Here is a 22,958-nt window from a genome sequence, read left to right as displayed (position 1 = left end):
GTTAGCGTTAGCTGCACACATGTGAGGTACATCCCCATTGTCACAAATTCAGTTGAACCAACTCTAGACACAGCTGGTACAATATAGAGTGCCATGAAGGGATACACACAGGGTTATACCTGGTGCTCTACAAAGATAGGGGGGTCAGTGTAAAGGTACACTGTAGCCACAAATCCCTATTTACCACTGTTCAGCAGTGCGGCTCATTAATTCTTCTTCATTCACCCTGTTGGCATTAATGTTCTATACTAATATTTTTCATTTTTCACTCATGATTAGTGGAACCATTAGTGTGCAAAAAATAACATCCATTCCCAACTTATCCTGATAAATGCCATGCACTACATCCTACATAAATTAATTTACTGTGGTGGTAATGCTCATCTGCTTCACCTGCATGCTCATACATTGATAGGTCTTATACTCCCCTCTAGTTTATATTTTTGCACTGCTTACTATTACAATTGATATTTTTTTGCAGCTATTCCCAGTTCCAAGATGAATACAGTATGGAACAAGTACTGAATTCACGAAAAATATTTGAGTACCTGACCACGTTACAGTGCTGGTAAGAAACATTGGATCTACAAATCCTAGTTACTTTTGTGTCAAGAGGAAGTATTCATATTCTGAATGTACCAGCAAGAAGCACAACAGAACAAGTCTTATTTGTGATGCTTAATCGAAATGTATTCTCTGGTGCTGATTCTTTATTTTTTGCATTTGTTTGAAGTAGTTAAAAGTGAGATGGCAAAATGGTTTTAAATAATATGTGTGCATATTACTGTGATTGTTTTAGATTTGTGGGTTGCCAACATAGATGTGTAGTAGTCTCTTTATGCATGAAGCTCTTCTATTTGAAAGTTTAAAATAGCTTTAAACCATAGTACAACCATCAGTGTTTCAATGTCTGCCCAGAATTTCAGAGGGAATTAATACTATAACTTTGGGCCTATATCAGAAAGATTCTTCCAACCCTAGTTGCCTTTCGGCACAAACTATGCATACATGTTTATCAACTGTTTATCAACTTCCTATCTGCTGAACATTTCATAAAGTATAAATCTTTTAATAAACCAGCTGCGAGGACGCCAATAGGTCTGGCACCTTTATTGTGTGCGTTAAGAATTAAGCTGTTTTATATACACTCATAGGAAGAAAGATTGAATGGTGATGTGGGATGGCAATACAATGTTTTGGGGGAGAAGAGCAGTGCAGAGCCTGATAGTGCATGCAAGAAGATAGCTGAAGGGCAGGGCTTGAGGAAGTTAATGCACTAATGTTAGTTTAGTGGCATATGGATGGCACTGGAGCAGCAATGGTGTCAGGGGAGTGGTTGCACTCCGGTGGGGGTTTTAGTGTAGCACTGTGGGAGGAAGTCTGCTGGTGTTGGGCAGTAGAGCAGTGATACATTGTGTGGCAGTAGGTGGTGCTATTGTGGATGATTTCTTGTGGTAATGGGCATGGTGGTGGAGATGGATGGTAATTGCACGCAGTGATGTGATTTTCAAGTGGTGGGGTGGACGGGATGGTTATGTGGTCGAGAAGAGGTAGTAGAGTGATGTCGGGCTTGCTCCAATAGTATAATTGATGGGAGTGCCGTGTTTGGGGACAGAATATTTCAATCAATCAATCAGGGGAATTGTAAGTGCACTACTCACCCGTGAAGATTCCAAGGCACTGGAGGGGGCGGAGGGGGGGGGGGGGGGGAATGGGTAAAGCAGCTCGGTTCAGTTGAAGAGCCAGGTCTTGAGTTTCTTCCTGAAGATGTTCAGGGAGGATGTGCGTCTGATGTCGATCAGGAGCTCGTTCCAGGTCTTGGCCGCGATGTAGGAGAAGGCTCTTCCACCTGTTCTTGCTCTGCGAATGAGCGGAGTTTCGGTGAGGTTGGCGGATCAGAGGTTTCTCTTGGGTACGTGGAAGGAGATTCTCTCATTGAGGTATTGGGGTTCAGTGTTGCGGAGGAATTTGTAGGCATGGGTGAGTATCTTGAAAGTAACTCTCTTCTCAATGGGGAGCCAGTGGAGTTTACACAGGTGGTGGGTGATGTGTTCGTGTTGAGGAATGTCGAGGACGAGTCTGGCTGCAGTGTTCTGTATGGTCTGGAGTTTGTGGAGCAGAGACTTGTTGATCCCGGTGTAGAGGGCGTTTCCGTAGTCCAGTCTGCTGGTTATGAGTGCGTGGGTGACAGTCTTCCTTGATTCGGGGGGATTAATTGGAAGGTCTTTTGGAGGATGCGAAGGGTGTTGAAGCAGCTGGAGGCGATGACGTTGACCTGTCGGGTCATGGAAAGGAAGGAGTCTAGTACGATGCTGAGGTTTCGGGCATGGTCTGTGGGGGGTGGGATGGCTGCCGAGGGTGGTGGGCCACCAGGTGTTGTCCCATGCTGAGGGGGAGGGGGAGGGTCCGAGGACGAGGACCTCTGTCTTCTCCGAGTTGAGCTTCAGGCAGTTGCTACTCATCCAGAATGTGACGTCCTTCATTCCTGGAAGTTGAGTCTGGTGGTGACTGGGTCCTTGGTGAGGAAAAGGATGAGCTGGGTGTTGTCTGCGTAGGATACTATGCTGAGTTTGTGCCTTCTGATGATGGCAGCGAGGGGGGCCATGAAGATGTTGAAGAGCGTGGGGCTGAGGGATGATCCTTGGGGTACTCCGCAGTTGATTTCCATGGGTTCGGAGAGGAAGGGTGGCAGTCTGATCCTTGGTCGAGGAGGGCGCAAATATCGTCTCTGGCGGCGAGTAGAGCGGTCTCGGTGCTGTGGTTGCTGCGGAATCCGCATTAGGAGGGGTCGAGGATGGATTTTTCTTCGATTAATCTTGTTAGCTGGGCATTGACGATCTTCTCTGTGACTTTGGCCACGAAGGGGAGGAGGGAGATGGGTCGTTAGCTCTTGAGGTCCGTGGGGTCTTCAGCAGGTCTGACTTCTGCCTGTTTCCAGTCATAGGGAAAGGTGCGGGTCTTGAAGGTGGTGTTGATGGTGCGTCATATTCTGGAACCATGGCAGTGGCGGCTCTGTGGTAGATGTGTGGTAGGCAGGGGTCCATGGGGGCTCCTGAGTGGATGCCTTTCATGGTGGAAGTGGTGTCTTCAGTGGTGACTGAGGTCCCGGAGGAGATGGTAGGCTGGCTGGTGTTGCTGAAGAGGGAGGTGGTTTCGGAGTCAGGTGTCTGGTCGTTGAAGTGGTCATAGAGGTCCTTGATTTTCAGATAGAAGTAGGATCCAAGATTGTCGCAGAGGTCCTGGGAGGCGGTGATGTCCATGGTTTCGCTGGGGGGATTGGAATTGGGATTCCTGGAAGATGCTGAAGAGTTCCTTGGAGTTGCTGGAGTTGGCGAGGATCTTGTTTTGGATGAAGGTCCTTTTGGTGGATCTGATGTGTTGGTGGTATTCCGTCATGGCGTTCTTGTAGGTGGTGCAATCTTCTGGCATTTTGCTGTTTCTCCAGTTCTTCTCGAGACGTCTGTGGGTGCGTCTGGATTCCTGGAGTTCGGTGGTGAACCAGGTGGCCTTCCTGGGGCGTTGTCTGTTGGAGTTGCGTAGGGGTGCAAGCTCCTCTGCGCAGTTGGAGATCCATCTGTGGAGTTCTTTGACTGAAAGGTTGGCGTCGGTTGAGAGGCTGGGGGCATCGCGGTTGAGGGTGGAGTTGAGCTGCTTCTTAGTGATTTTGCTCCAGCTCCTTCGTGGAGGGTGCGGTGCAGGTTTTGGTGTGGTTGGTTTGTCGACGTTGAAGTGTATGCAGTGGTGGTCCGTCCAGGGGGGTTGCGTGGTGTTGCTGAAGTGGATGCTATTGCCTCCTAGAAAGATGGGGTCGACGGTGTGTCCTGCCTTGTGGGTGGGCATGGCGACGAGCTGTTTCAGGCAGATGTTGGCGAGATTGTCCAGGAGGGTGGTGAAGTTGGGGTCGCTGAGGTTGTGGAGGTAGAATTTCAGGTCTCCAAAGAGTATGTAGTCCATGGAGGCAATGGCATGGGGCGCTATGAGGTCAGCGATGGTCGTGGCGAACGATGCGCAAGGCCCGGGTGGTCTGTAAGCGAGGGTGCTGCGAAGTGTGGTTCACGGGCTTGTCTGGTTCTGGAAGTGAAGGTGTTCAGTGGTGGAGAGGGAGTCATTTGTGGTGGAGGTGAAGAGTTGGAGAGAGCTCTAGTGTGCGATGGCGAGTCCTCCTCCTGGGCGGTTGGAGAGTCTTTCCTCTGGATCTTGTACCCATCGGGGATGCCGATGGTGATGTCAGGGGTGGAGGAGGCATTGGTCCAGGTTTCTGTAAAGAAGGCGACGTCTGGTGAGAGGGTGTTGAGGAGGTCCCAGATCTCAAGGCGTGTTTGTGCAGGGAGATCATCTTGAGGAGGACGCACCTCGGGGTTTCGGAGGTGTTGGCATTTGGTGCGGGGGTGATGGCCGTGGGGGTGCTGATGGTGTTGAAGGTCTGGTGGCAGTGACGGCAGGAGAACTGTCTGTGGGTGGTGCTTGATGTGGACAGCTGACAGTTGTTGTTCCTCCCCGAGTTGAGTGCAAGGAGGGTAGCTGAGTCATAGCGGTGGATGGTTGGAGATTCACGGTCCCTGGCGCGGGTCGCGTTTGGGTTGCGGACGGGCAAAGACGGGCTTGCCTTAGGCGCACCCGCTACCCACGGCAGCCATTAACTGTGGTGAATGGGGTAGTAGTGCGTGGTCTGTTATAAATTAATTGTTGTGAGTGGTTGGGCTTTGAGATGGGAGTATTATGATGTAGGGTATGGTGTTGAGATGATTTATGTTGCTGTGGGATATTGGTGGAGTACTATTAAGGTAAATGGCGCTCTGGTTGGTTGTGTACAGGTGACGGTTTTGTTTTCTGTTTGTAGTTACATGAGTTGGTTGCCAGGTGGTGTGTTATGTGGTGTTTGTGTGCTGCTTGAGGTGAGGGTAGTTCTGAAGTGGCAGTATGGCGGAATGGGGTGGAATTATTTCTGTGTGGTGTAGAAGATAATTGGTGTTTCTTCAGTTCGGTTATAGCGCACTGTTGTTGGAAAGAGTAGTGCTGAGAATAGTAGTGTGATAAAGTGTAGAAAGGCAGTAGTTTGGAGCTGGTTGTGCGTAGGTTAGATTGTCACTGTTATGGTGAGGGTTGGTAGTGCAGTAGAGGGAGAGTACGTTGGGTCAGTGACAAATAGGTTGTTATGAAGTGGACAGCAAAGTGTGGTGCTGGGATCCTGTGATTGTTAATGGGATGCAGGCTGATGGCTGGGCTAGGGTGGTGGTTTTGTGTTGGACGTGGTGGCACAGTACTACATGGGGTGTTCTACTTTATTGTTGAAGTGATGGTATAGCTTGTATGGTGGAGTGCAATGTTGTGGGTGGTGGTAATATGGCATTGATATGTAGTAGTAAAGGTGCTCAGGTGGGTGTGGAAGTGTCTCTGGACAGGGCATAGTTCAAGGTTTGTTCAAGCATGTGGACTAATTATAAAGGGACAGCCCATAGCTAGTAGTCTCGTTGTATGGCCCAAACATGACTGGTGTCCTGGAAGAAACTTAGTCTGTTTGATCGAGACCTACATAGTGCAACCTCCAGTTTTGCTAATCTGAAAGCCATGATGAAATGACAACAGTTAAAGGCCTAATACCTTTACTGAGAAACAGTTCTTGTATGTGCATCTTTCTGGTCAAACCGGCAATAGGGAGTATTACCTGAATTGTATATCTGAACAAATTAATGAAATACATTTATAAAGCACAACTATGGGCGGAAGGAATACTGGTGCTAGTCCCATTTATCCATAAAAATGTTAAACTGAGCAGTCGACCACTAAGCTGGGAAGAGTCAGGTCTTCAACCCTTTCTTGAAGGATATCGTGTCCTCACATACTATTAATGAGAGCTATATGAGCACATAACTTGTGGATCACGAAGAGAATCTTGGAACTGTAATCTCTTGGGTCAAAGGAAACCATTTCAGTGCAACTAAAGACTGGAGAGATATTGTATCATTAGTAGGAGGGCAGCTTCATTCTGAACTAATTGTAAAGGTATAGCTTTTGTCTGTTTAAAATGTCTCTTTAAAATTATTTTGCAACGGTATCACAACAGTATTATGAATGAGACGTATAGAAAATGACTGCCCTGGCCCTCACCTCAAACAAACTAACCACTGTATATAATTGATTTATTGACATGGAGACACTTTTCTTATGGTGGCACACATTCACTCTCTGTAGTGGCATAACTCCTTATTGTAGTATATGGCTAGTGGTGCCTATGTAAGACAGAACTGCAACCTATAATGTACAGCATCTTACTCCTATGTACCCTGTAGTAGAAGTATGATTTAAGAGTTTGTTAAGAGTCAAATAGAAGAGAGTGTACGTTTGCACTGACTTTCATATCTCATTGGTTTGAATTACACGACCATCCTGCACTGCAGTGATGTATCAGTATGTGTTGGGTGTGTTACACCAACCTTAGATAGGATCTATTTTCTGGACATAACACCTTCTGTGGTAGAAGGCCCTGTCCTCCAAGAGTAAACTTAGCTAAATAATTGCCTTCTGTCCAGGAGTGCTCAATTGTTGATGGTTATGTTCACCAATAATACGCAGATAAGTCTCCGCTGTATTTATGGTACCATTGGACACATAACCTTAGCTGAGTGTGTGTTTGTAGTGATGCTGAAGGCCATTGATTTATCATGGTGATTTTTTTACCAACATTACTGTATGTGACCATCAAATACAGTATGCACAAGAGATTAACATTCAAAATCTTTAAGACAGTAGGCTGTCTTCCTTCTGATGCGAAGGGGACTATTTTCAAACAACAGTAAGCATTGCTTTGATTATTTCTGTACAAACTCACAAATTTATATTTAGGTGACCATTTAATTATTAATTGTTATTTTTCAGGCCTCGACCATGGTTTTATGGCATCTTTTTCTCTGAATATATTGCCAGTAATACTCCGATAGACTTTAAGGAATTCTTTTTACCTTTTCGCCATAAATCACACATTATATGTTCTCGCTTGGAGGGCGGAGCAGCATACTGTTGATTAAGAACTAGTTAGAGAAGACACTTATTACCTCACAAACTTCATGAATTAAGAATTCACTGGCTGAAAGATTATGATCAGGTATGTTTATCTTAATCCCTTTAGCAAATTTCATAGACCACTTACACTGGCTTCCTGTAGAACAGCATTCAATCTTCAAGGCAGGCTGTCGCATTTTTAAGTCACTTCAGATGGGCAGCCCCGCTTTTGTCTCTGCCCCCATTCAAAGACATACTCCCATGCACAATTTAAGGTCTCACTATCCCCATCTTTAAACGGAAGACAATTGGTGGCTCCATGTTTGCTCTCCAGGTTTACTTCCTGCTACACTGCATTTAGGAAGCTCCTACAGACAACGCTCTTTAGGAGTAATGGCCTGTTGCAAGCTATGTCTCAGTTACCTCAGCGCCATAAAACCACTTGTTGAATGTGCACTTTAGAAATTGTTTTAACGTAGCATAAGATATCATGTTTGTGCTGCCTCGCCCAAGTGATGCTTTAATCACAACACTATGGAGAACAATACCTACCTTTATGGCCATGGTGCTTGTGGGTTCTCTTGGCAATTAGGCGTGCCATGACACCGAAGTGCTTGTATCATACATTGAGTGACCAAGAGGAAGCGCTTTTCACATCTGAAATTAAAACAACAGAATCACAAGCAAAGACACACAAGCACAGAAACTATTGTAGAGAAACGCCACTGTCTTGCAGTCAAGGCAATGTTAAGTTGCCCTAGCATCAATGCAGGAAGATGAAAATGCACTCGTAGGTAGAAATATTTCACGAGCATCTACCAGGTGTACAGACATCTTTTGAAAATTCGGTGTGACCACCCTTAAAACGAGAGACTATGCAGGTAAAGTCTGACTCGGCGATCCCCTACATCAACCATTACCTTGTAGCCCAAAGAAAAACAGTGAAAAGTCCTAATCACAGACTTTCATGGCAGCGCACAGCAGGATAGCACTAAAAAGCTGTTCTTTTCACAACAACAATGGTAAATAAACTTTGCAGCAGTACCTGTCCTCGCTCAAAGGCCTCCATCTACCAACTGACTGACACCCAAGGCGAATTTGGTGCGCAAACACAGAAAATGGGCTGAAATAACTAGATATCTTGTCAGAAAGATCAATGGCTATGGACTGATTGATGTGTCCTAGATTACAGTTCCTTTATGCAACGGAACTGCAACTTCTGTCATTGATACCACCTGCTTAGAAGTCAGAAACATTTTGTTCTATGCTCTGTAGCTTACACTAATTAATTTATATCAAAATCACATCTCCTTATAATGACAATCACCTCACTGCTGTTTTGGCACAGTCTTTAAGAGCATCCAAGCTTTGAATTTCTTTTCTTCTCTCCTTCCTGTGGACTGTCTTATTTTGATTGCACTGGTGGTATGTTGAACTTTTCTTTACTGTGTTTTCTGTTGCAAATTATTTCCTTTTCTGTACCCTGAGAAGCCACTTATGTACTTGTCGCCAACCGATTGTACTTTAGGATGTGGTGGACAGGGAAAGAAGTCGCAAACCAACAGTTTCCTGCCTGTCAAACCCTCGGTCCGCTCACCTCATTTAGAGACTGGTGGACTATAAGGTTTCTGTCGACACAGGTCTAATTTTTTCAGTCGATGGAATACTTCCTCTGGCGGCCCAATGGACTAGAGGGTTTTACATGAAAAGCATTACACTTTCTGTCCAATTTAGGGTGGACGGTGTTGTGTAGTTCCTACTAATCCGCAGGATCTGCATGTTTGTTGGACAACATAAACTAGGGGTTTTCGTGACTAGACTGATTCTGGACACCCTTGTAGGATATGTTGGCCTTAAGACCAGCTAGCTCACAGTCAATCAATCAATCACGGGTTTATATAGCGCACTACTCACCTCTGAGGGTCTCAAGGCGCTAGGGGAGGGGGGGGGCAGCTCCGGATCAGTCAAAGAGCCAGGTCTTGAGGTCCTTCCTGAAAGTGTGCAGGGGTGGGGAGCATCTGATGTTCACGGGAAGCTTGTTCCAGGTCTCGGCTGCGATGTAGGAGAAGGCTCTCCCGCCTGTTCTGTTTCTGCGGATGCGGGGGATCTCTGCCAGGGCGAGGTTGGCGGAGCGGAGGTTCCTCTTGGGTACGTGGAAGGATACTTTCTCGGTGAGGTATTTGGGTCCGATGTTGTTGAGGGATTTGTAAGCGTGGATGAGGAGTTTGAAGGTGACCATCTTCTCGACGGGGAGCCAGTGGAGGTCACGTAGGTGTTGGGTCATGTGTTCGTGATACGGAGTCCCAAGGACGAGTCTGGCAGCGGCGTTCTGGATGGTCTGGAGTCTGTGTAGTAGAGTTCTGTTGATTCCGGCGTATAGGGCGTTGCCGTAGTCCAGTCTACTGGTTATGAGCATGTGGGTGATAGTCTTTCTGCAGTCGGGGGGTATCCATTTGAAGGTCTTGTGGAGAATGCACAGGCAGTTGAAGCTACTGGAGGCAACAGCGTTGATCTGGCGGTTCATGGTGAAGGAAGAGTCGAGGATGATGCCGAGGTTTCGTGCGTGGTCAGTAGGAGTGGGTGGATTCCCAGGCGAAGTTGTAGGGTCCAAGGATGAGGACCTCGATCTTCTCTGAGTTGAGCTTCAAACAGCTGTCTTTCATCTAGGCTGCCACGTTCTTCATTCCTTCCTGGAAGCAGAGTCTGGTGTCTTCGGGGTTCTTCGTGAGTGAGAGGATAAGCTGGGTGTCGTCGGCGTAGGGTGCAATGCTGAGCCCATGCTGTCTGACGATGGCGGCGAGGGGGGCCATGTAGATGTTGAAGAGCGTGGGGCTGAGTGATGAACAGTTGATATTGGTTGGTTTGGAGAGGAAGGGAGGGAGTCTGATCCTCTGGGTTCTGCCGGAGAGAAAGGATCAGATCCAGTCGAGTGCGGGTCCTTGTATTCCGGCGTCATGAAGTCTGGCTGCCAGAGTGCAATGAGAGACGGTGTTGAAGGCTGCGGAGAGGTATAGAAGGATGAGGGCCGCGGTGTGTCCCTGGTCGAGTAGCATGCGGATGTCGTCGGTGGCGACAAGGAGAGCGGTCTCGGTGCTGTGGTTGCTGGGGAATCCAGATTAAGAGGCGTCTAGGATGGAGTTTTCTTCGATAAAAGTGGTCATCTGGGCGTTCACGAGCCTCTTGGTGACTTTGGCCGTGAAGGGGAGGAGAGAGTTGGGCCGGTAGTTTTCAGGTCCTTTGGGTTGTCCGTGGGTTTCTTGAGGAGGGGTTTAACCTCCGCCCACTTCCAGTCGTCTGGGAAGATGCCGGACATGAGGGAGGCGTGGATGGTCAGTCCAAGTTTGGGTGTGATGGCGGCGGCGGCCCTGTGGAATATGTGCAGTGGGTAGAGGTCTGTTGGGGCTCCTGAGTGGGTTTTCTGCATGGTAGCGGTGATGAGATTGATGGTAGCGGGATTCCAGGTCATGATGGTTGCCTTATCGGCAGCGTTGGGGGGGGGTGATGTCCTGTGTCGGTTCGCTGAAATTGTCGTAGAGGGACTTGATCTTCAGGTGGACGTATGAGCTAAGCTTGTCGCAGAGTTGCTGGGAAGGTGTGACGTCCGTGGTTTCGCTGGGCGGTTTTGTGAATTGCTGTATGACGTTGAACAGTTCCTTGGCGTTGGTCGCGTTGGTCTGGACTTTGATTCTTATGAAGGTCCGTTTGGTGTCCCTTATGCCCTGGTGGTATTCCTTCAGGGCCACCAAAATAACCCCCTAACCTCATTGATCGTGGAAACTGTACAGAACCTTTCGCTCAATAACTTGTGCTCACTTATTCTCAGAGAGGTATTCTTAGAATATACAGTGGGACGTTTTCAATATATTTATTCAACCAATGTTATTCTTTTATAAAATACTTGTGTGATGCAATGATTAATAGACAGAAGCAGATAAAAGTGATTACAAGCACCAAAAGAGTAAATAGTAGATATAGTTCCACCATGGCGCTAAACAGTGTATATATGCAGGCATATAAAACAAGGCCGTAATGGAGCGTACTCCTACTATGCAAACTGTACTCTAAGTGTAGCAAGAGGGTATGTAGGTGTGGAGCCAAGAATCCCCCCAAGGGATGATCCAACCCTATTACCTGTTGGGAGAGAGTGATGGACCCCATCTTGGTCAGGAACTGGACTCCCCTCGCAAGATTTCAGACCGCTGCATGGTGAAGTCTCAGTATGCAGGGACCCTCAGTGTTAGCTGAAGGACCTCCTCTCCTAATCTATTGGGATGCTCAACTTTCATATTAAAAAGCAGCTTGCGATGTGCGTATAGATAAGTAATGTTATGGATATGTAGATAGCCCTGTCGCCTCATGAATGAAGATATAGATGATATTTGTACATAGTGCGAGAAGAAACTTTGTGAATGATGTTCAGGGCATTATGATAATGTTGTGTGAAGCTAGATATGTAAACAAGTTTAGTTTCAGGTAACCTAATCCAACATTGTTGCACATGCAAATATGTGCAAAAGGTCACTGCTGAAAAATAGGGCAATGTAAGAAATAAGCTGCTTCGCTACATGGGCCCATCCCGGAAATGTAACAACAGTATAATGCCTTTTTTTCATGTCCATCACTGCCAAAAAAACCTGGTGGTGAGGCACAGGAAAATATCCAAAATGACTCCCACTCTCTGGGGGGGAATCTCCCGGGCATGGGGGCCATTCGTTTTTTTTTTTTTTTAAATCAACTATGGGATCTTGTTTGTAAACAACAAATGGCTGACACTACCATCCAACATATTTTTTCTACATGAACACTAACCGCTGTAACAGTCGATCATGTCAATGTAGAGTGAGGTAATGTCCTTCATCATCCCAATGGTGCAAATTCCGTCTGCCAACTCTAAATCGGCCCTTTAGTCTGGATCGCCTCCATGAGGTGTATTAGGTGATTAGTTAATAGCTAAGTAACATCAAGAATGGCTTTGACAATGCTGTGCGAGTGACGCTAGTAGCTGTACCAATTCCAGAGCCTTTTAAAATGTGTTGGTATTTAGCAAAAGCAACAGTGTGGACCACCCATGTCACAAATATCGAAAACATTGTTTTCTATGCTTAAATTATGGCTCTCTACAGCAGAGGCAGCACATCCTAAACTAGAATTTATGTCAGCCTCAAGATGGCCCTTGATTTCTTATGTGCTTTTCTCTATAATCTTCGGTCTTGTTGCATGAAGGTCTTTAAGAAATCCAGAGGACCTTGCACTAGAGCTTGCCTTGTATTCGATGGAAACATTTGCAACAGGGGATCTAACCATGGAGATCCATTCTTGGCTCAGTTGAATAAATCGGTACCTTCTGCTTTTATCCTGAATTGGCCTTCAGAATACATACATGAAAGGTACTCGTGCTGAAAGCACCATCTACACAAAATTCACCAATATGGTGTTCTAATTTAAAGTACCTCTGATTGATTTTTAGGCTCTCATGCTGATGCTCTCACCACAAGGCTCTATGAAAATCAAAAGCAACTACAGTAGAACACTGTGAGAGCGATTCATGCTTAGTGTTGCTTGATAGATTTTCAGACCCATCTCAGACTGCGAAAGGTTATCTGAAACTTTAGAAAGTTCATTGATCACATGAATTATCAATATTTTCTCTTTGCTGCTGGAAGTGAAAGATCTCTCTGGGTGCAAACTACTAATTTAATGTGAATCATTTTCTAGCCCAACATCGGATGGTGCAGCGGCTGCTATTTTGGCAAGTGAAGAGTTTGTGAGGAAACACAGACTTGAGCACCAAGCTGTTGAAATTGTTGCACAAGAGATGGTTACTGATCTGTCCAGCTCGTTCGATGGATCTAGTGTTATTACAGCGGTATGTGATTTCTTTTTTCGTTTCTTCATTGAGCTTTTATCGGAATAAATGAATTAGATCACAGAAGAATTTTAGATTACTGTGAAAAAATAAGATTATATTTTTTAAACTAATGCCATATTATGACCAACCATGATATAATACTGTTTTAGTTGTTACTATAGTTCCACTTGTTCGGCTTTATTTGTATAACATAATGATGCAAATTAAAGATTCACCTGCATTGCAATGAGAAATGGGTCTTGTGTCAAGTTTGACAAGTGTGCATACGTGGTTATGCCAAAAAAAGCAATTGGTTTAGACAACTTTTATCTTCAGCTATATTATTATGCAGTAGACAAGTAGTCCTTTTTTCTGCATGACATGTTTCCCACTCTTTGAGATGCTAGATTTGTTTGATTGTTTTTTCTGTTCTATAGGTTGGTTTTGATATGAGCAAAGAAGCTGCTGACAAATGCTATGCAAAAAGCGGCATCAGACCTGAAGATGTGGATGTGATTGAACTTCATGACTGTTTCTCTGTCAATGAACTCATTACCTATGAAGCCTTGGGGCTTTGTCCAATAGGTAATTTTAACAATAGGCAGACTTTTTCAATAACCTGTATTGTTTGTTTTTTATTTGTTTCTATTCCTCTAGGACTCATCCTAACTGGCTTTGTTCTCTCTTATCTGCGAATAGGCAGTGTCTAACAAATTACTTTATAGCCTTGTAAAAGGGTAAATAATGTAAATGACTACTGTGTACACATTACTACAGAATGTATAATCTCCAGGTTTCGAAATCTCAAACCGCCTTATTATTTTGAATTCTGGTACTATCTTTTGTTTGTATGCCAAATTATACTTTTCCAGTGTTGCCCGATTGTTCCAGTGTGATCCAGTGAATTATATCACCGAAACTAAATGCTATACATTTACTGCATTTGCAGGAAATGCATGGTTTTATTTGCCAATGAGCATAGAATTTGGCATCTAGAGAATTAAGCCTCTTTTGCAGGTGCACACTAATATTTCCCTTCTCTCACCCCTCCACTCTCAGCAAATTAAGGGGGAGGGGGTGGTTTTCCTTCCCACCCTGTGTGGGGTGTTACCATCTCCAACCATTTTCATGGTGGAAGGAGGTGTGATATCGGTTTGTGAAAGCCCCCAAATTGTGGGTGTTCACAATCTTACAAGACAAACCACACCTCGCTACCCCGACTAGTTCAACTTGCTACTGCAAATTTCTCTGCATTCGTCACAGAGAAATGCTAAGTAGTACATTATTTTTTGAATTCATGGCAGATTTAAATGAGGTATTTTTCTATCTAAATTTAAGTTAATAGCCCTACATTTTGAACATTAGTAAAAACCACCTTCACAAAAAATGGTAAGAGACCAAAAGAAGTTCTACAGTCAAAAGATAAAGGACCTGTATCTTTAAAACTACAAGCTCCCTCATTTTTTTTGTTTAAATATCTTTATTGGTCTTTTCAAAAAAATTCCCATTTCCTCATGGTACATAACATAACTAAGTGTCAGAAAAAATAAATAAATCAGTGTTTCCAAGTATATATTGCATTTTTGCGTCAATACTGTTGCGGGTAAACTACTCAGACTACAGGAGATCATATTGCGATGCATTACAACACACAAACGTTTCATCAAGTGGCTATCTCTCTTAACGTCTTCTCGATCATCAGACCTAAATATCTCCCCACATTGCTTAGTCGCCCGTGGAGAGAGAGGAGTGCAACCAAATGAAAAGAGAGGGAGAGAAAAGGGTGCCAGTACTACATAATAACATTGCCTATAGCATTAAGGTCACCCTTATCTGATCGTCTTGGGAGTGACAAATGTTGAAAACAGTCTTCCGTGGCCAATACAACAGGCCGACGAGGGACTTGTGCCAGAGGGAAAGGGAGAGGATATAAGCAGATACCCCAGCAAATTAAACCTTTTCAATACAAAAACTATAAACAACATAATTAAAAGGCTGCCTTCTAAAAACCATTATGGAAGTCATTACATTATAGAGAATGGGGACTATTAAATGTGGGAGGTATGACAAGATAGCGCACTGGGGCGGAGGTCAAACTCGTGCCAATGTTATGAGCTCGTCCTAGGAGCGCAGGCGCTGGGACAAAAGGGGGGCAGAGGACTACGCTACGCCAGGCACATGCTACAAAGCGGCATCCGGTGAAATGTGAGTGTAGGTCTCCATGTTCCCGTCTCCCGCCTCCCAGGACTTTCGCCATGTGGCTTATGGAACGACTGACTAGGTGTGATGACCCTCCCCGGTATTCGCAGTGTTAAAAGCTGTCAGTAGGACGTCCCATTGCAGCGCTATGGGATATTTACGGAGCCCCGCTGTCTCTTCCCTGTGAAGTGCTGTACTTTTTGCCGGTGCCCATATCTGAAGTGAGTGCGTCCAGCTGATCGTCTCTGGGGGGTTCGCCTGCTTCCACCTTTTCGTAATTGAGCGCTTGGCCGTTATTAGTCCTAAATCTCTGAATCGTGATGTAACCCTATTCTTCTTGGACCTGTCATAAGCTCCCAGTATGCAGAGCTCCCACGTGGGTGGCAGGGAGGTGCCAGTGCAGAGCGCCAATGCTGCAGCAACACTCTGCCAATAAAGTTGAAGGGAGGGGCAGGCCCATAACATATGGAGTAGATCCGCGTCAAGCTGATGACAGCGTGGGCACTCAGAGGTGGCAATGTTAAAATATCTGTTAATGTTGTCGGGAGAGAGATACACCCTCTGTATGATATATGTTTGTATTAACTTGTATTTAGAACTCCGTGGTATGTATGTAGCACCAGCTAGGATAGTGATCCATTCCTTGTCCGTCCAGGGTCGACCCCTGTCAGCCTCCCAGTGGGCACGAAGCGTCCGCATCGGCTTCAGTGTGTGTGTGTGAGTAGAGCCGTCACCAGCCAGTGCACAATGTGAGAACCTGCCCCCATGACGTGTAGATATTGCAACAACAGGTGTATCGGCGGCTTGGACGTTAAATCCCCCAATAGGGCCGAAAGGGCTCGTATGAGAGAAGTGTGGAGAAGAAACTGTCCAGCAGGTAAATCCGTATCCTCTGCTAGCTCCTCAAATATTAAGAGTGTGCCGTCCCTGTAAAGATCACCCAGAGTGTCTATTCCTGCTGTGTGCCAATGCAGGAGGGCGGTTTCAGAAGTGGTCATTTCTCCTCTGGGAGTCCCTAAGAGCGGTATGATCGGGGCATACGGGAGCGTCGCACGAGTGAGGTACAAGCCCCTTTTATAGCATTGATGGGCAAGGCCTAGATGAAGCTGGTGCGGACGTGGGGTCCGGGCAGCCGGGTGGAATAAATTATATATTTGGGCGTGAGTCCACGACTGCTGCAAAGTCGCCATGTCTTCAAGGTTAGTGTCATTAAGACATTTCGTTTCCCACTTCAGTTGAGCTGCTATGTAATACAACTCCAGGTTGGGAACGGCCAGCCCTCCCTGAGAAGTGGGAGCATATAACTTCCACAGTGCGACTCTGGGTCTGCTCTTGTTCCATATGAGGTCTCGGGATAGACGCTCCATGTCACGGAAAGTCTTAGTGGGGACATAAACCGGTAGGTTAGAAAAATAGTACAATAGTTTGGGAAGGACTATCATTTTCAGCAAGGTGACACGGCTCATGACGTTCAACGGGAGCGACTTCCAGAAGTGTACCTGTGCGCGTACCGCCAAAATTGCCCTCATGGGATTACCCTCCAATAAATCATCTGGGGTTCGGTATATCTGAATCCCTAAGTATCGAAAGGTGGTGGGATACCACGGGAGCAGCGAACCGTTGGTGACTACATCTGTTTCTGTCGTAGCCGCACTAAAGGGATACACTCCAGACTTGGCCCAATTTACCCGGAGTCCCGACAGTTCCACAAACACCCTCAGCACATTTGCTATGGACCCGGGTATGTCAGTAACATCACGTACATATAGTAAGAGGTCGTCAGCATACAGAGACACAGCATGCATCCCGTCCCCGAGGCGTATGCCCCATTCCTCCCCTCCTCTGCAGAGTAGCATTGCCAGTGGCTCCATGGCGAGAGAGAAAAGTAGCGGGGACAACGGGCATCCCTGTCGCGTCCCCCTCCTCACTCTAATAGGAGCAGACACAATCCTACCAGTGCGGACACGAACAGTGGGGCGCTGATATAGTAGGCTTACCATGGTGAGAAAGAGGTCGCCTAGTTCGTATTTGCGTAGCACCGCCACCAGATAGGGCCATTCCAAGGAGTCGAATGCCTTCTCCAGATCTAATACCAGGTATTCAAGCTCCCTCATTATACAATCCAATATGCGGCATTCCACTTAAGCATGCTGCACAATAATAAGGATGGGAAGGCAGTTGTGAATATGAGAAACAAACCTTTAGGGAAGAATTCAGGCTTATAGCAAGCTGATTTGACAAAATTGGATATAGTTTTTTGGACAAGTACTACCAAACAACACAAAACATAAAGAGCAGAATGTTGAGAATTATCTACAGGCCAATGAAAACTATTTTAAGAGAGTTTTCCCTCATTCTCAGTTTAGCTCAAGTATAGGAATTTGGATAATATCTAGGGTAAATAAAAATTCTTTCCACTTCCAAGCCCCACAAGTGTCTGCCCAAGTAATACTGTCCAAATGCATTGCTGTTCCTTACCTTCATTTCACAAAACGAATCCCAGGGTCTCCCAGAATTTGTTCTGTGCCTTTTTATCTGTATTTATTATTAAATAGCAGATTGCATGATTTGATATCTTTAGTATAACTAAGGGTAAACAGCTTGAAGTAGAAGTGCTGGCAGGGAAGCATTTTTTTCTTTTAGTTTAATCAGTTCAAAGCTTGACTTACAATATAGGGTCTCCAGCTCCACCCCAAATTCTTCTTCTCTGTATTGGATCTTTGCCACCATTTTACAAAGACATCTCAATAAACATCATCATTTTAGTCATTTAGTTCAGTCAATAATGAGATTTTTGGATCTCTTCAAAAACCTTTATTTTTTTATTCAGATTAGTAAAATCAGATAACTCTGGTTACAGAAATATCAAGACAATCATGGTTAGAGTCGAAAAAGAAATTACAGCACGTTCCATAAAATAATAAATCCCTATTCTTTTCTAAGCAGTTCCTAACCTATCAGAACCCATAAAGAGTCCTTTTGGAAAAGAGCAAGATTCAAAGGAGCATTTATAGAGTAGAGTAAAATTAAGTTGAACTCTCCATTAAGAGTAGTTCTAGAAACTCTCCGAGTCTTTTCTCTCCAGTCAGCATCATCAAACAGTCGCAGTAACAACTGTTCAAAGTTTTTTTTAAACTAAGAAAAAGGTCACAGCATTAGCCATAATAGTTAAGGGAATAGTCACCCACAAAGCGGTAGGCAGTAGAAATCACCATCAGCAGTGACTTCACAGCGAATAAGGCACAAGGAGTACTTTAGTGCTAAAGGAAAGGGATGTTTGCAGAAGAATGGTCTGGACTGCATTACATCTAACTAGGAACATGTATAATTATAAATCACAGAAACATATGTAACAATCCATGCTGGTGTTAGGTCATCTTGAGCCAATGACGAAGAATCGCCTGATGGTCTGCAGCGTCTTCCTTCGTTCCATGGCAAACATACTGAGCCTTTAGGCTCATTTCAGTTTCACTTTCTATGTGCTCAGGGGGCTATCTCAACCCCCCGAGCACGAAGAAAGACGGTAGAGGTATCATTGGAAAGGGGAGAATCTCCCTAGTGGATCCCTGCTTGGGGATCGCTCCAGGAGGGTGATCCTCAAGCAGGTATTCACCCACTAGACACCAGGGAGGGGGGAGCGGCCCCTTGGGCAAGGGCCTTCGCTCCCCCCAAATATGTTTGGGAAATACAGTCCTTCTGCCCCCCCCGGGGAGCAGATGGGGGCATTAGCCCCCAATCTCCCCCCCCCCCTTCGGGGGGCAGATAGCCCACCAGAAACCAGGGATTATTTTTGTATTGATGTAGAGAAATTACATTCTTTCTGCTGGAAAGTAGCCCTGGTGGCAGAGAGCCCACTAGAAGCTAGGGATTTTTTTTTATTTGATTTAGGTGTGGGGGCTGCCAAAGATGGGCAGACCAGTGCCCCCACACACCCAAAAAAGCAACTGTCTTTCTTCCCCCCAGGGCCAGATGGGGTGGGTGCAGAAAGCCAAATAGGCACCATGGATTATTTTTTTGTACGTAGGGGCTGCCTAGAATGGGCATGATAATGCCCCCACCACGAAAACAATTGCCACAGTCTTTCTGCCCCCCCCTCCCCCGGAAGGCATCAGGGGGTAATAGCCCCTTATAGCCTCTCTCCGGGGGGGGGGGCAAAAAGCCCACTATGCATCAGAAAATATATATCTTTTAAATTCAGGGGTGAGGTCAGCCCCCAAATGCTGCAGTCTTTCTGCCCCCCAGGGGGGGAGATGGGGGCAGTGGCCCATGATCTGCCCCCCAGGGGGAGGAGCAGAAAGCCCACTACACACCAGGGATTATCATTTTTTTATACGTAGGGGTGGGTGACTGCCCAGAATGGGCATGGCAATGCCCCACCCCACAAAAGTTGTCAGTTTTTCGGCCCCTCCCCTCCCCCCGAGTGGCAGATAGGGGCAAAAGGCTCTTATCTGACTCCCGGGGAAGAGGGGGGCAAAAGACCAATAGAGGATGGGGTGACTTGTGTGCCTCTCACCAGGTTCTATTACCCAGAATCGCTTGCAAACTTTGGAATGGAAAGTTCTGGAATCTGCGTGAATCCACAAAATTCCACTCACCCCCCATTCCCCAAAGTCTTCTGAAAAAAATGGTACCTCACTCTCGTGAGTAGGCCTAGTGCCCGCGACAGGAAACGGCCCAAAACGCAACATGGACACACCACATTTTTACAGTGAAAACTGACCCCTTTTTTGCTAAGTGCCTAGCTGTGGATTTTGAACCCTAGCTCTGCCGGCACCTAAAGCAATCTAGCAAACCTATACATTTTAAAAAACTAGACACCCAGGGGAATCCAGGATGGGGTGACTTCACCAGGTTCTGTTACCCAGAATCCCTTGCAAACCTCAAACTTAGTTTGAAAAACACACATTTTCCTTATATTTCTGTGATCGAAAGTTCTGGAATCTGTGTGGATCAACAAAGTTCCTCGCATTCCCCAAAGTTTTCCGAGGAAAATGGTACCTCACTTGTGTGGATAGGCCTAGTGCTCGCGACAGGCAAGGCCCCTAAACGTATTGTGGAGACTTCAAAATTACCTATCACAAAACGACCTGGTTTTGCAAGTGGGGCACCTGGGTTTTTGGCCCCTGGTTCAGCAACCATCTAGGGAAACCTACCAAATCCACACATTTATGAAAGCTAGAAACCCGGGGGAGTCCGGGGAGGTATGGCTTGCGTGGATCCCCCAACCTTTCCCCACCCAGAATCCCCTGCAAACCTCAACTTTTGCTGAAATAAATCTGACTTTTCTCAAATTTCTGTGTGAGAATGTTGTGGGATTACCAGGCTGACACAAATTTCCTACCACCTAGTGTTCCTCCAGGTCTCCTGATAAAAATGGTTCCTCGCTTGCGTGGGTAGGCATAGTGGCTGCAACAGGAAATGGCCCCAATCGTACTGTGGAGTCATCAAAATCATAAAACTACCTGGTTTTGCGGGGGTGACCTGTGTTTTTTGACCCGGTGTTTGCGGCCATCTTGGGAAACCTACCAAACCCACACATTTCTGAAAACACCCTGGGGAGTCTTGTGAGGTATTGCTTGCTTGGATCCCCCAACGTTTTCCTACCCAGAATCTCCTGCAAACCTCAAATTTAGCTGGAAAACCCCCACTTTTTCACTCTTTTTTTGTGTGGGAGCACTGTGCCGGCACAAATGTCCTACCAGGTAGTGTTCCCCTTGGTCTACCGAGTAAAATGATACCTCACTTGTGTAGCTGTCCAATGCAGGATCCACTAAAAACGTATTGTTTGAAAAATGTAGCGCTTAGAATTTGCAGTGCTATATCTTTAATCCCCATGTTTTTGGCTCTTCCCAGTCACAGGCCTTTGGCCTACCCACCAAGTGAGGTATTGTTTTTCTCGGGAGAACAAGGGGAATGCTAGGTGGTAGGACATTTGTGCCGGCACGGTGATCCCACTCAAAAATGTACGGAAAAAGTGATTTTTTTTTCCAGCTCAATTTGAGGTTTGCAAAGGATTCTGGAAGGGAATCTTTGGGGGATCCTCACAAGCCGTACCTCACTGGATTCCCCAAGGTGTCTAGTTTTCAGAAATGTGTGGGTTTGGTAGGTTTCCCTGTACGGCTGCGAGCCCAGGGCCCAAAACCCAGGTGCCCCCCCCCTGCAACACCCGGTCGTTTTATGAATTTTCAAGACTCCACAATACGTTTTGGGCCCTTGCCTGTCGCGGGTACTTGACCCACCCACACGAGTGAGGTACCATTTTTTTGGGAGACCTGGGGGAACGCTGAGTGGTAGGAAATTTGTGTCAACCAGGTAATCCTACAACTTTCCCACACAGAAATTTGAGAAAATTTGATTTTTTTCCTCAAAATTTGAAGTTTGCAGGCGATTCTAGGTAGAGAAATGTTGGGGGATCCACGCAAGCCATACAACCCCAGACTCCCCTGAGTCTCTAGTTTTCAGAAATGTGTTGGTTTGGTAGGCTAATCTAGATGGCCGCCAAGCCTGAGACCAAAAACTCAAGAGACCCCCCCCCCCACCCACTTGCAAAAGCAGATCGTTTTGTGATAGGTAATTTTGATGTCTCCACAATACGTTTTGGGCCCTTGCCTGTCACGGGTACTTGACCCATCCACACGAGTGAGGTACCATTTTTATCGGGAGACCTGGTGGAATGCTGAATGATAGGACATTTGTGTCAGTTCTGTGATCCCATTATTTTCCCACACAGAAATTTGAGAAAAATTTGATTTTTTTCAGCAAAATTTGAGGTTTGCAAGGGATTCTGGGTAGGGAAAATCCACGCAGGCCATACCTCCCTGGACTCCCCCGGGTCTCTAGTTTTCAGAAATGTGTGGACTTGGTAGGTTTCCCAAGTTGACAGCCAAGCCCGGGACCAAATACTCATGTGCCCCCCCTCCACCCCCCCCTTGCAACACCAGGTTGTTTTCGGATACATAGGGTGTATCTGCGTTTTCGGTCCTGGGGTTGGCAGCCATCTAGGGAAACCTACCAAACCCGCACATTACTGAAAATCCACAGTACGATTTGGGCCATTTCCTGTTGCAGCCACTATACCTACACACACAAGTGAGGTAGAAGACTTTGGGGAATGCAGGGTGGGTGAAATTTTGCTGGATTCACGAAGATTCCAGAACTTTCCATCACAGAAATGTGAGGAACATTAGTATTTTTTGACAAAGTTTGAGGTTTGCAAGGGTTTCTGGGTAAGCGAGCCTGCGAGAGCCACACAAGTCACCTAATCCTGGATTCCTCTGGGTGTCTAGTTTTCAAAAATGTATAGGTTTGCTTTGTTGCTCTAGGTGCCAGCAGAGCTAGGGTTACAAATCTACAGCTAGGCACTTTGCCAAAAGAGGGTCCGTTTTCACAGTAAAAATGTGATGTGTCCACGTTGTGTTTTAGGTTGTTTCCTGTCACGGGCACTTGGCCTACTCACACAAGTGATGTATTATTTTTATTGGAAGACTTTGGAGAATGCGGGGTGGGTGGAATTTTGTGGATCCACGCAGATTCCAGAACTTTCCATCACAGAAATGTGAGGAAAATGTTTTTTTTTTATACAAAGATTGAGGTTTGCAAGGGATTCTGGGTAACAGAACCTAGAGAGAGCCACACAAGCCACCCCATCCTAGATTCCCCTGGGTGTCTAGTTTTTAAAAAGGTATAGGTTTGCTAGGTTTCTCTAGGTGCCGTCAGAGCTAGGGTTCAAAATCTACAGCTAGGCACTTTGCAAAAAAAGGGTCAATTTTCACTGTAAAAATGTGGTGTGTCCATGTTGCGTTTTGCACCGTTTCCTGTCGCGGGCACTAAGCCTACCCACACAAGTAGGGTATCCTTTTTATGGGAAGAATTACGGGAACACAGAATTGTAGAGCAACTGTCATTACCTATT

General features: G+C 45.9%; 1 protein-coding gene across 3 annotated transcripts in view; it reads left to right on the top strand.

Annotated features, from left to right (window-relative positions):
- The window catches only part of LOC146834959 (sterol carrier protein 2-like), a 467,321-nt gene that overhangs the window by 165,336 nt on the left and 279,027 nt on the right, over positions 1–22,958 (top strand). For all 3 annotated transcript variants that reach the window (XM_085602602.1, XM_085602604.1, XM_085602603.1), the window contains 3 exons: positions 482–568; positions 12,715–12,865; positions 13,285–13,432. In XM_085602602.1, the coding sequence (XP_085458728.1) occupies positions 482–568; positions 12,715–12,865; positions 13,285–13,432 (386 nt within the window). The remainder of the gene's footprint in view (positions 1–481; positions 569–12,714; positions 12,866–13,284; positions 13,433–22,958) is intronic.

This window comes from Triturus cristatus, chromosome 4_2 (assembly GCF_964204655.1).
Source record: "Triturus cristatus chromosome 4_2, aTriCri1.1, whole genome shotgun sequence".
Lineage (NCBI taxonomy): Eukaryota > Metazoa > Chordata > Amphibia > Caudata > Salamandridae > Triturus > Triturus cristatus.
This window is presented reverse-complemented; position numbering and strand designations above follow the sequence as displayed.